At 39.3% G+C, this 14,387-nt stretch overlaps 1 protein-coding gene across 1 annotated transcript in view; it reads left to right on the top strand.

Moving 5' to 3' along the window:
- Positions 1–1,982: 1,982 nt before the first annotated feature.
- The window catches only part of RCAN2 (regulator of calcineurin 2), a 306,251-nt gene continuing 293,846 nt past the window's right edge, over positions 1,983–14,387 (top strand). Inside the window, exon 1 of the mRNA XM_007936172.1 lies at positions 1,983–2,204. Coding sequence (XP_007934363.1) covers positions 1,983–2,204 — 222 coding nt within the window. The remainder of the gene's footprint in view (positions 2,205–14,387) is intronic.

Consider the following 14,387-nt stretch of genomic DNA (forward strand, 5'->3'; position numbering starts at 1 on the left):
CGACTCATAGCGACCCCTCCTTGGGTTTCCGAGGCAGTATCACTACGGAAGTAGGATTGCCCAACCTTCCTTCCGAGGAGTGGCTGGTGGGTTTGAACTGCCAGCCGTCTGGTTAGCAGGCAAGTGTCTTAGCCACTATGCTACCGGAGCTAAGAATAGTGAAGAAAATCAAAGATGCAGAAAACAAGTAGTCCAAAGGACTAAAAGAGCACGTGAACCCCAACCCCTGTGACCCTGGGACAAAAAGAACTAGATCATGCCCAGCTGCCACTGCTGACCACTCTGAAAGGGATCACAATAAAGGGTCCTGGATAGAATAGGAGAAAATAGGGAATAAAACTCAAAATCTTAAAAAAAGACTAGGTTTACTTGTCTAATGAAGATTATGGCCTTTAGACACTCTTCAAGCTGAGAACTGAACTAAAACCCCATGACTCAACTGTCCACCAAACAATAGACAGGCCTTTATAAAGGAACAGTGATATCAGGAGGGTATGTACTCATTAGAGCAATCAAGTTATGAAATCAAGAGGATAGCATTTGCTGAAGAATAGACCTTGGAAGGCAGAAGGGGATGGGAAGGAAGAAGGAAAGGAAGGGGTGGTTATAGAGAGGAAGTGGGAAGAATTAAAAGAAAAAATAAAAAATAACTTGGAATAATTATCTCAGGCAGAATAAGATATGTGTGCATGTTTTGTGTATGTGTGTATGTCCCAAGTAATGATAAACTAGTACCTGTTACCAAAACAAAAACAAAAACAAAAAAACCAACCAAACTCACTGACATGGAATTGGCTCCGACTCTTAGCTACCCCTCCTTGGGTTTCTGAGGTGGTATCTCTATGGGAGTAGATTGCCCAGTCTTCCTTCCAAGATATGGCTGGTGGATTTGAACCGCCAGCCTTCTGGTTAGCAGTCAAGTGCCTTAGGCACTACACCACCAGAGCTTCCAAGTACTATAATCAAGATTCAGGTGGTGATGAAGTAGATCATACATCCTTAAAGATAGTCTTCCACTTACTGAAATATACTTTATTTCTATGATATAGAAAATTTCAGCTCTGGTGCCGTATGCCTTGCATTTTAATCATAGCTCCCTCACTTTTCATTGATTTTGGAAAAGTTACTGAATTGCTTTTTTCCTCAGTTTTCCCATCTGTAAAGGGAAGGTAATATTGGTATCAACCTAGAGTATTGTGGAAATTAAATAGGCAAGTTAATACTGTATATGTTAATCATTTAGAAGAATGTCTCTCAGAAAATAATCAGCAGTACTAGCGGTGGTGGTGGTGGTGGTTGTGGTTGTGATGGAGGTGGTGGAATTAGACTAATTCCATAACTTATCAAAACACTTCAACTACTAGCTGAAATGTTGTTGGATTGAGACCACCCAGAGGCTCCTTAGGATACAGGCTGGGCAGTATGCTTTCAAAAGGTCACAGCTTTGAAACTGTGAGGCAGTTCTACTCTACATATATGGGGCCATCATGAGTCAGAATTGACTCAAGAACAACTAATAACATGAAGCTTATCAAAACACTTTCCCAGGTACATTGTTTTGGAGCCCATTTTATTCTTAAAATACTTTTAGGAGGAAGAGGTATAGGCCTTATCCTCTATATTCTAAACAAGAAGAAACAAAAACTCGAGAGAACATATATGACCTTTCCAGGTCCCAAGTCCTGTAAATGGTGGGAGCTGGGCTAGGGCCCCAGACCTCCAACTCCTATCCTGATGAAGTGCTTTTTTGACCATAACACTAAGAAGACCCTTGCCAAGAAGCAGAGCTGTATGGGAAATTGTGATCTAGAGATCAAAGGGGATAATGTGTACTTTCTGAGCCTTCTGTGTTCCAGTAGCTCCTGCCTCCTCTAATAACACATTTCTGCTCTGCCCCAGACTGTTCAGAACAACAACCTTAGCTCTGAGTGTTAAATGATCTTGTTCTACTTTAACATATGTCTGTCTTTGTATCTTTAGGGATGAGGGGAGAATCTTACTTCATTGGCATGAGGAGCCCTGGGCAGCAGGGGCACATCCCAGAAGATGGAGGACTTTTCTTACTCTGCATTGACAGAGACTGGGCTGTTACTCAGTGTTTCGCAGAGGAAGCCTTTCAAGCAATCACTGACTTCAATGACCTTCCCAACTCGTTGTTTGCATGCAACGTCCACCAGTCAGTGTTTGAAGGAGAAGAGAGTAAGGTAAGAAGCCTTTTCTGCTCCTACAACATGGGGAGAAGTGGCGACATCTCAAAAATATCTCCATTGCTAATTTGTGGTTGGTGTTTTGAAGGTTTTGAGAATGTTTTCGTTGTCTTTATTCTTGATATGCACAGGATGAGAAAAGAACTCAAAACTCCCTGCTGTTGAGTCAAATCCGACACATAGTGACCCCTCCTTGGGTTTCCAAGGCGGTATCTTTAAGGAAGTAGGTTGCCGACAGTCTTCCTTCTGAGGAGTGGCTGGTGTGTTTGAACCACCAGCCTTCTGGTGAGCAGTTAAATGACTTAGGCACTACACCACCAGAGCTTCCAGGAGGATGAGAAGAGCCTGTTGTATTGTCGCTAACATTGGAAGTATACATGAAAAGTTTGTAGATGACATTTTGTTTAATCCATTCTGGTCCTCGGTGACTCGTAGGTCTATCTAAGAAAAACAAGTACTGTTATGAATATAGATTTCAGGAGATACCCCTTGGGCTAGGAAACAGATGTCTTAAACTCTTAAAAGTCTTATTTTCCCTTATTCTGCCAAAAATGTAGTTTACCTTTCTCCAAACAGCACAAGTGTTCTTTTCCTCCTACCTGCAGTTTGATTAATGTTTTAAAAATAGCATCTTAAATTGTGACCCAAGTCCTACAGCAGTTCCTGGAAAAGATAAGTTGCTTGGTCATCTGAGTACTGCTTTGCTCACTGAAACCATGGTAGGTAGTATTGCTATGTGTGTGTTGGAATTTGAAAGACAGTAGTAGTTTCTTGATTTGAAATTACTGGCGATGAGGTTATCTTTATACAAGTATTTTCCAGAAAATGAAGCTTCCAATTTTAAGAGACAAACTTGACTTAAGTATCTTAAAAATCAAAGTAAATATTACATTTGGAGATCTTTTTAAAGTTTATTCCAGATTTCTTTGACATTTTAATTGATGGATCTGAATTATAAAACATTTCCCTGTGGATGTAGATTCATAGTTATAAATACTCATTATCTTACCATTTTGTAAAACATGGGCAGTATTTTTAGGGGGAGGAGCCTTTTTTCTAAGCTGTAGTCTGTGGTTCTATTCGAGATTGAGGGTAGGATTTAATGATCACTGTTTCACAAACTCATGCTTATTTTGCCAATTGCTGAAGTTCAAACTCTGGTGTTTGAGTAAGATTACTGGAAGGCTACTGGATTTATTGATCTTGTAAGCAATCCTGGTAGCCACTGAGAAAACTATCCGAGAGATTTAGGAATTACTTCAAGCCATTTAAAGATATTTTTATAATGCTATTGTTTTAGAGTTGAACAATTGAAATGATGGGCTGAAAATAGCTTGAAATCCAAGGAAGTATACATGATGAGAGCCTCTAGTGCTCTGATCACCAGACTATTTGAAGTAAGAAAATGACACATGATTACTTTGAAAGAAACTGGGAATTTTATTCTTTGGTTATAACTAGGTTATAAAACAGATTTTAATTTGATTAGGACAAGTAATTTCCCATAAAATATACTTGACATCAACTATGAATTAAGGTTCATGTTTTCCTATTGTCCTCTATTTATCCAAATAATTAAATGGATTTTCCTTTGAGGTTTAATTGGGGGTTTTGATTATTTCCTACTTAGATACTTCTCAGTAGACTGAAACATTAAAACCTAGGAAATTGCCAGTCTCATTTGAGGGTGCTGCTCAAGAATGGCTGATCATTCAACCAGAATTAGGTACATAGAATAAAAGAAGCCTGGGGAGAATTCACAGAAGGGTGTCCACACCTGTTTTGATTTTCTGATCTGTGACTGAATTAAAACAAAACAAAACAAAAAAACACTGCTGTCAAGTTGATTCTGACTCATAGCGACCCTGTAGTGGACTCCATAGAACTGTCCTATAGGGTTTCCAAGGAAGTAATCTTTACAGAAGCAGACTGCTCTATCTTTCTCCCGCTGAGTGACTGGTGGATTCGAACAACCAACCTTTTGGTTAGCAGCTGAGCACTCAACCACTGTGCCACCAGGGCTCCTTCTCTGGTTGTGTAATGGATTACAAATTATTCTAAATTTATGTACAAAGTTGGGGCATAGCAGCTTGAAAAAGTCATGTTTGTTGTTGTGTTTGTCATCAAGTTGGATCTGACTCATAGTGACCCTATCTTGGGTTTCTGAGGCAGTATCACTATAGAAGTAGATTGCCCAACCTTCCTTCCAAGGAGTGGCTAAAAAGTCATAGATTTTGAAATAAAGTTAATCAAATGCTAAGTAGAAACTCTGGTAGCATAGTGCCTAAGGCACTTGACTGCTAACCAGAAGCCTGGCAGTTCAAACCCACCAGCCACTCCTCAGAAGGAAGTTTGGGCAATCTACTTCCATAGTGATACCACCTTGGAAACCCAAGGAGGGGTCACTATGAGTCGGGGCCGACTTGATGGCGCATAACAACAACCAATAACAAAGTAGACACAAGATGTAGTCCAATGGAACCAGTTTCAAATTATGTAGATTATTGATTTATAGCTAGAGGGAAACCCTGGTGATGCAGTAGTTAAGCACTCAGCTGCTAACAAAAAGGTCAGGGGTTCAAGCCCATCCCTCTGTGGGAGAGAGTGTGGCAGTCTACTTCTGTAAAGATTACATTCTTAGAAACCCTATGAGGCAGTATGATTTGTCCTATAGGATCACTACAAATCAGAATTGACTCAAAGGGCAGTGGTGGGTTAGGTTTCTGGAGTTTATAACTAAGGAAGATAAATTTTATAACTCACCAATATCTGCATAATTAAATATATCAAATTGCCAGGAAGTCTTTCACCTTGCTGTGATTTTTAAAGCTCCCATTTGAACAGAGTTTCTAGAACATTCAAAAATCTGATCTAGATCCAGTTTTGATTTAATTATATATACACAGTTCAAGGTCAAGGAAGCAAGGGAATCAGGTACCAGTTGAGTTGGCAGTAGACAGGAGGCAGGATGACTGGGGCTCTAGAGAAAGTAGAAAAAGTGTTCGGAGAGCCTGATGGCTCTTCATTTTCACTGCCACATAGTTTTCTTCAAGAGCTTTATAGCCTTCGTTCTGAGTGCAATTTTTTTTCACTATTATATCAATCAGAATTCTTGAGAGAAACAGAACCAAAAGGATGTCTATACATGAATACGTATATACATATACGTATAAAAAACCTGGGGTAATCTACTTCCATAGTGATACTGCCTTGGAAACCCAAGGAGGGGATGCTATGAGTTGGGTCTGACTTGATGGCACATAACAACAACAACATAAAAAACCTGTTGCTCTCAAGTTGATTCTGACTCATAGCAAACCTATAGGACAGAGTCAAACATCCCATGGGGTTTTCTAGGCTGTACTTTTTTATAGGAGAATATCCCTATCTCCTGTGGAGCCACTGCTTTGAACAGCCAACCTTTTAGGTAGCAGCTAAGTGCTAGTATGTGTGCATATGTGTGTGTGTGTATACATATACATATATACATAACACACACACACACATATATATACACACACACACACACACATATACATACACAGATAGATAGAGAGAGAGATATGTAGGAGCCCTAGTAGTACAGTGGTTATAAATGCATGGCTGCTAACCGAAAGGTTGGTCATTCAAACTCACCAGCCACTCTGCAGAAGAAAGATATGGTAGTTTGCTTTGGTAAAGATTACAGCCTTAGAAACCCTGTGGGATGGTTCTAGTTTGTCCTAAAGTCTTGCTATGTTGTTAGGTGTCATCATACATGTGTGTGTTTGTCTGTGTGTGTGTGTGTGTGTGTATAAAGAGATTGATCGATTGATTGATTGACTGACTGATTTTAAGAAATTGCAGTTGTGGAGGCTGCCAAATCCAAAATCTGTAGGATAGGCCTGCGGGCTGGAAATTTAGATTGGAGTTCATGTTGTAGTCTTTTTTTTAATTGTGATTTGTGTGAAAATTTACAGAGCAAATTCACTTTCCATACAGCAGTTCACATATACTTTGTCTCATGACATTGACTATAATTTACCCCAATGCAACAGTTCCCCTCCCACGTCCTCCCCATAGCTACCTCTTCCCTGTGTCCATCCCTCCATGTACTCCTGCCTCCTGAGCTGTCTCCCTGTGCATAAACAGCCTTTCTTTCTCCCATGATTGTTCTCTACAAGGAGTGTATTTACCTCAGGTAAATGTTCAACTCATATGCCTAGTTTGTTTAGCTGGAAGCCACAGGTGTAGGTTCAATTCCAGACCTGAAGGGCAGCTAGGGACCATAGTCTAAGTGGTTCCACCAGGCTCTATCAGACCAGCAAACCTGGTCCCCCTTTTGTTTCCCCCAAATGATTTTGAGTTTTGTTCCACATTGTTCTCCCTCTCTATACAGGATCTCCTATGTAGATCCCTCTCTGAGTGGTCGACAGTGGTAGCCAGGCACCATCTAGTTTTTCTGATCTTATAGTTGTATAGGCTGAGGATTGCTTGGTATACCAGTCGTGAGGACTAATTGTTTCCATGAATCTTTGGTTTTCTTCATTCTTCTTTGCTCTGGATGAGGGAAAGACCCATCGTTGCATGTAGATGGCTGCTTGCAAGCTTTTAAGATCCCAGTTGCTACTTGCCAAAGTAGGAGGTGGAACCATGTTTTGTGTAGTATGTTATGCCAATTGAGCTTGATGTCCCCTGCGACTATGGTCCCGAGCCTACAGGATGCTATGATCTTAAGCCCAAAATCTGTAGGGCAGGCTAGCAGCCTGAAAATTCAGAGGATTTCTATGTTATAGTTTTAAGGCATAATTCCTTGCTTCTTTGAGTAATCTGTTTTTGCTCTTAAAGACTTCAAGTGATTGGATGAATCCTTAGCACATTAAGGAGAGTAATCTGTGTTAATTGAAATCAAACGATTGTAAATATTAACCACCTCTAAATACCTTCATGGCAACATCTAGACTAGATGTTGACCAAACAACTGGATGCTGTGGTCTAACCAAGTTGACACATTAATTTTATGTGTTAAAAATTATTTTAATCAAATTCATTTGTCTTCTGCCCCATTTTCTCAGGGTATTCTTTTTCACAGGATTCAGAGTTCATGAATCTAGCTGGATGATGGCTATCATTCCCAAAGGGTGAACATTTTAGACATTGTGCTAAGTTCTGGGGAGATATTTTTAGGCAGAAGGAGAAAGGAGGTGTCTCCAACACTTTTTATATTTGCTTACAGCCATAGTAGCCATAGTGATTATCTTTAAAATAATATTTGGCTTTGGAAAGATGTCTTCAGAGGCCTGGAATTATATCAGAAAGATGAGACATCAGAAATGATGCTTAGTGTTCACTTTGGAGGTCCACGTGGGTAGATGTTTATGTGTAACCTGTTTTGGCACATCACAGTTTATGTGTAACCTTTTTCATCACAGTTTGTTTAGAATCATTGTTTCTTGATATTGGTGAATTTGAATTTACCTTGTTGCTTGTCATTATTACAAAGGGCACCTTTTAACTTCCTTGCTATTGTGAGACCATTCTAACTCTCAGTTTTCTTAATCAGGTGGGAATTGCAGCTTTTGACTTCTGGTGATCATACATGATGCTTGCTCTGGTTTCCCATGTGTCTCTAACACTTTAAGTCCTTTTCCTTTTTGAGTTAATTTGGATGGTTCAGAATTGGACTGCTCGTAATACAGGTAACAGAAAGGATATGATCTCATTATGTTTGTCTCTGCTTATCCAGTGGATAAATATGCTGACATGTTCTTCTCTGCTTTTCTATTTAAATTCTAAATTCTAACACCTAAGAATGATTTTTTCTTAAAACAGCTCCACGAGGGCCATGATCTGATGTTCACTCCAGTTTTCTTTCAGGCAGATTTCTGTGAGATTGTATTTTGATCTGGTGCTTTTACAAGGAGTGAGCACATACTTCTGTATGGCTCGTCATGGCCCAGATGGTTGAGATTTGTTTATATAACACAAAGGAGAACCGGAGCTGGAGGAAATTGGCATCTGAAACCAATAAATGCAGATTGCTGTTTGCATGCAGTAGCTTGAAGCATAAATATTTTTGTATGAAACACATTTAAAACTAGTATCTTCAAAGCATCCAACACCTAGAAGTTACTAGGGTTCACTTCCCTTTGGCTGCTTCCCTGGGTTAACCTTTTGGGATCCAGCTGGGCTGTGGAAGTTATATTGAGACAGGTGAGGCTGGAGTGAGCATCCTGTGGGCTGCCCTGCATTTGTACTGAAGGTAGATAAGGGTTCCTCCATGGGACATTGGCACTTCCTGGTAGCTAAAGGAGATTAGTGAAACAACTATCATGGAATGTTTACCCAGATTCAGTCAGATAAGGAGAAATATCAAGTATGGCCTTAGATTACCTCCATGAAAAGAATAGACTCATTCACTTTCATGAAATAATAATAACGATAATAACAGTAAGAATGGCGACAGACACTTATGTAGCATGTAGCTATATGCCAGGTGTTTTCCAAGTGCTTAACAAACCCTAAGCCCTTTAGTCATCATGACAGCACTATGAAGGTGGTAGCTTTCTGCCTCTCCATCTTCTGGGCACATGGCAGGGTAGCACTCCCTGGACTCCTCTGTCTGGGAGCAGTCAGAAGTGACTTGTATCACTTCCAGGCCAAGTATTTAATTACAAATATTAGAACATGAAGAATGTTCTTTTCACTACTGGGGCAACTAGCACTGAGGCAGGTAGTGCTTACTGTAGTGGTTTGGGTTGTGGAGGTGGCATAGAGGTGAGTTCTAGCCAACCTATAATGAACATGTAATGCAAAAAGACAACAAAAAACAAATACCTTTGTTGTGTTAAGCCACTCAGATGTTGGGGTTTATTATCATAGCATAACTCAGTCTCTCTAGGTTGACACAGTAAGTATAATTGTTACGCTCATTTTACAGATGGAGACACTGAAATGGAGAAGTTAATCAACTTGTCTGTGGTCTCACAGCTAATAAACAACAGAGCTGGGATTCAAACCTAGGCTGCCAAGCTCCAGAGTCTGTGCTGTTAAACATTATGCAATACTGCCTCTCAGTTTACAAATCTTTCTTAAAAACAGGCAAGGTTTCTCACCAAGGATGCAATGGTGAGAAAAATAGGCATAAAAACATGAAATTTATAGTTTACTAAGAGAGATCAACTCACAATAAGCAAACAATGACAACAGTGATGTCAGTTGAGAAGGATATATAATAGGTTTTCAACTACATTCACTGCCTCACTACACACACACTTTAAAAAAAATATGGGGGCATTTATACCAACCATTAATGAATATATTCTACCAAAATAGGAAAGAGTTCAAAGACCAGTCTGTACTGGCCACTTAGTCTTTGTTTGTGGATCATCTCACTGCATTGCAAGTGATGTTCAAGGATACACATTTATCATTCAATGTGGCCACTAAATATAAAGCAATTCCTTCTGAAGCTCAGCTAAAGAAACAAGAGTCTAGTCTAACATGAAAGATTTAAGAGGGTATCTTCCTAGAGAATTTTAAAAGTTAAATCTGTCATTATTTGTGATATTTAATTTAAACTCCAAGTAAGATTTACTCCCAATCAAGTGTGCAGAAGAATGTGAGTATTTACTTTGTACTATATAGAACTGCAGGTCCACATCTGTTATCCTCAGTTCCGAAATCTGAGAAGCTCTGAGAACCAGGACTTTTTTTTTTTTTCCCCATAATTCATATTGAGACAAAATCTTACTTGACCAGCTTCATTTGGATTCAAAATCTGACCTGAACTGATGGGAAGTGTGGATGTAATGTGAATATTCATCTGTTTCTCTGAAGAAATATTCGTGTCTTTAATTACTAGGTGGAGTCCCTCTGTGGCACAAGTTGTTAATGTACTTGACTGCTCACCCAAAGTTTGAAAGTTTGAATTCACTCAGGGACACCTTGGAAGAAAGGTCTGGAGATCTACTTTTGAAAAATCAGCATTGAAAACTCTATGCATGACAGTTCTACTCTGACACACATGGAGTAGCCATGAGTCAGAATCAACTTGGCAGCAACTGGTTTGTGTTTAATTACTGGCTCTGTGCAAAGTAACGTAAGGTATTTGACTGCTAACTGGAAGGTTGATGGTTCAAACCCACCAGTCACTCTGTGGGAAGAAGATGGGGCAATCTACTTCCGTAAAGATTTACCACTTGGGAAACCCAGTGGGGTCACTATAAGTTGGAATTGACTCAATGGCAGTAGGTTTTTTTTTTTTTGTATGAGAATATATAAATCTTTTAAATTAGAAATAATTTTAAATGATCTGATTACAACCTGGCAACCATGATGGTTATGTACTTATCAAGGGCTCCTGGTCAAGGAAGAGAGTAAAAAAAAAAAATCCAACCTGCCCTCCACTTGTCAGGACACCCAGTCCTACTCAGGGCTGTACTGCCCTAGGCAGCCCAGAGAAAAGGGTGTCATTTTTACAAGGTCACATTCCTTATCCCAAGCAACCTACCCCAAGACTACTGCTGCCAATAATTCACAAAGGTAATGTATAACTTAGCAGTAGCTCTGATGGAAGCTATATTAAGTAGATTCCAAATTATCTTTTTTCCAAAGGGAGGAGGGAACAAAACAAAACGACTCTTTGATCCTTTTTAATATCATCCCAGCCTAAATGGACCACAGCCGCCATTTTTCCCCAAGTGCCATCAAGAGTATATGCTCACCCACTCTTTGGCACAGAAATAAGTATCTTCAGATAAGTATCTTCAGCTCTATATGTATCAGGCTTAAGTCTCTCCACTGCCTCAATTATTTCCAGGTAGTTAATTCAGGGCATTTAGAAAGGCTTGTCAGACTCTTGGGCCCCAGGAAGTCACTCAGTGCTGTGGAGAAACAAGACACTAAATATGCTTCGAGAATATTTTAGTCACTTCAAGAAAGGTTAAGGTTCCAGGGAATGTCGTACAGCAGCTTTCAAATCTACCCCATGCTGGTGCCTCTCATCTGGCAGGTGCAGGTGCCCTCAAGTGACTAGCGGTGCCTAATTATGGTTGTCCAGTCCAGTCACCATCCAGAGAAAGGGGAAAACGTCGCTAAACACTAAATACAGTGATATGCACATCTTTTTACAATTTAAAGATTCTTTAAAACCACAATCAAATCTGTAAATGTCATTTCCACCTGTAAAGGATGAATAACACAACACACTCCATGAAACTCAAACACTTCATGGATATCTGGTGTCTAAGGAAGGTTGAGCAACCTACTTCTGTAGTGATACCACCTTGGAAACCCAAGGAGGGGTCGCTGTTAGTTGGATCTGACTTGACAGTGCTTAACAACAACAACAATTTAACTGTTACCTGTTACTATATTTAAAACTAATGCTTGGTTATCATATTCTCACTATCAGCTTGCCATAGTTTTCTACTTTTTTTTTTAACCTTTATTCAACAATACTTAAACTGTACTAAATTATGATCTTCTTGTTCATCTTTTGCTGCATATCCTTAGTGTGAATGTTTCAACCAGCCTTAAATCATCCCCATTATATGTTTTCTAAAGTTTTCAAGAGCACCAGATTTCAGCTTTCATTGCTGACTTTTTTCTTTTTCCTTTCTCTCCCTTTTTTCTCTAGAGGGGTAATTATGAATACAAATGTGCTTAAGACACTTACAAATTTTAACTCACTCGGCTTACTAAATGAGTGAGCTGCCTCTAAAATTTTAAAACATCACATCAGATACAAATTGGCAGATGCGACAGGTTTTTTCACATGAGTATAGGATCTTAACTAGAAGAGTGATTTGGACTCAATCCATTTATGTTCAGGTTAAATCTTGCTGTAGCATCACCTGAGTTCTCTCTGCTTTAAGTTCTTTGATGTGAATGTTCATGCTGAATGGTAGCCAATTTTGTTTCTAGCACCTGTTTTCCATAGTTAGGTGTGGTAAGGAATGTACTGGGCTAAAAAGTCAGGAGACTTTGCCCTAATCTTTGCTGTTTCTCAAATTAATTAACCATTCCTGGAAAATTTATCCCTCTGTGTCCTAATTTAGTCACTAGTTTAAGTGGTGGTTCAATTCAATATTGATAGAGAATACCTAGTGTGTCAGGTTCCATGTGAAGTGCTGGGAATACAAAGAAGAGGAATCCAAACTTTATCTGCCTTTAAAGACTGAGAAGTATAATACCAATGTATAGAAGAAAACTATTTGTATGTGCTTGATACGAAGTGTTTTATAATATAAACTCCTTGGATCAGGCTCCTGAATAAGGACAAATGCATCCATAGAGCACTATATATCTGGTTGACCAGGAGTCTCTCCTATGGTTGTGGAATTAGACCATTCTTCAGGAGCTATGAGAATATGTGGAGGTGGGGCCAATGACAGCAAATCAAGGCCAAGGTCTTTAAACGGTCTCAGCAGTATGAGAGTGGCTCCTGGAAGGCCACACAGGCTGTGTACCTGCACAGTGCTCATCCTAGCTTCAGTGTTTCCTTTATTCCCAACAGACATTAGCATCCTACTATGGATAAAATGCATTAATGCTTATTATGATAGCATTCAAGATTTCAGTGATGGATTGTTTCTTCTTTTTGAACATGTGGTGTAGGTGCATTGCTTAATATTCAGCAGTTCCACAACTACCTGTTTAAAATGCTTATTTCGTACCTGGTAAGTTTGGAATTCAGGATTTCAAAAGATGTGGTACAAACCACATATTCTGTGGTACCCCAGCCAGGTCTTGGATAGACAAAATTTGTATTTTTCTTTGTGCTTAATGTCTATACATTAATCATGTATTTAATTAATCTATACATTAATCTGAAGAAGTCTGGCGGCGTAGTGCCTAAGGCATTTGACTGCTAACCAGAAGGTTGGCGGTTCAAACCCACCAACCACTCCTTGGAAGGAAGGTTGGACAATCTACTTCTGTAGTGATACTGCCTTGGAAACTCACGGAGGGGTCGCTATGAGTTGGGACTGACTCAACGGCACATAACAACAACAACAATGAGACAAGGGAGAATACTGGGAGGAGGAGGAGGAGGAGGAGTTAATGTCTGAAATGATAGAGTGGCATGGTAGTTTGGACATTTGGGACATTGTTAACCTCCTCCTCATGAAGACTGGCCTTGTGGTGATCTTTCTAAGAGAAATTGTTCATGCAGACATGTATCTTCCCTTCTATTTGTGCTTCCTTCTCTGCCTGATTTGCTCTTTTTTGTATTTTAGAGGTGATCGGATTAAAACATTGGTTGGTTGGTATGTGCCATCGAGTCGAACCCGATTCATAGTGACCCCTCCTGGGGTTTCCGAAGCAGTATCACTACGGAAGTAGATTGCCCCATCTTCGTTCTGAGAAGTGGCTGGTGGGTTTGAATCGCCAGCCTTCTGGTTAACAAGTCAGGTGCCTTAGGCACTATGCTACCAGAGCCCAGTAATAATAATGGTTTCATTAACATAACAAAGAACGTTGTGTTCTCAAATGGATTAACATCCATAAGTATGCTATTTACAACATATATTTTTTGAGGGAGGGGCACAATTCAATCCATAACTGATTACAAAGTAAATTTTATATGCATTTTACCCCAATAAACATGAGATATTAAAAAAACATAAATTCAAGGAATAACTATTAAATTCTGTTACATACGAATATTCTTTTTTAAGAGGTAGTTTCAGAGGTAAGTCCCAGGGGAAAGATAGGGAAGGATGAGCTTTATTATTATTTTCCTTACTCTCATTAGCTTAAGATGGCACAGGCTTCTCCTGCCTCTAGGCTTCCTTGATGTTTGATTCTGGTCTCAGTTAGGTGGTCATAAAATTCTTAAGTGATTCAGAGATAACCAGAGAAAGTGAATTTTGATGTGAACTTTAAAACTCCACTAAGCTATCGGTCACAGCAGGCCTGACATTTAGCTCAGTGGATGAGATCAGTGGGATATTGATGGGCTGAGTGCCAAATCCATTAATATCATGTAATATTTACTCTATGAGAGTGGAATTGTGAGTGTGCTGCATTTATCTCATTGTCTTCTATTCATTTATAATTTTATGCACACAATGCTCAATCATACTCCTCTACCTTTTAAGAATGGATTTATAAATATATAAAAAAGCAGGATAAATGCAGTCTTTTTTTAAAAAAAGTTTAATAGTTTATACTAATATTTTCGTAATGTTATAT

This window comes from Orycteropus afer, unplaced genomic scaffold, assembly GCF_000298275.1.
Source record: "Orycteropus afer afer isolate SDZICR_OR568_19922 unplaced genomic scaffold, OryAfe1.0 scaffold00034, whole genome shotgun sequence".
In the NCBI taxonomy this organism is placed as follows: Eukaryota; Metazoa; Chordata; class Mammalia; order Tubulidentata; family Orycteropodidae; genus Orycteropus; species Orycteropus afer.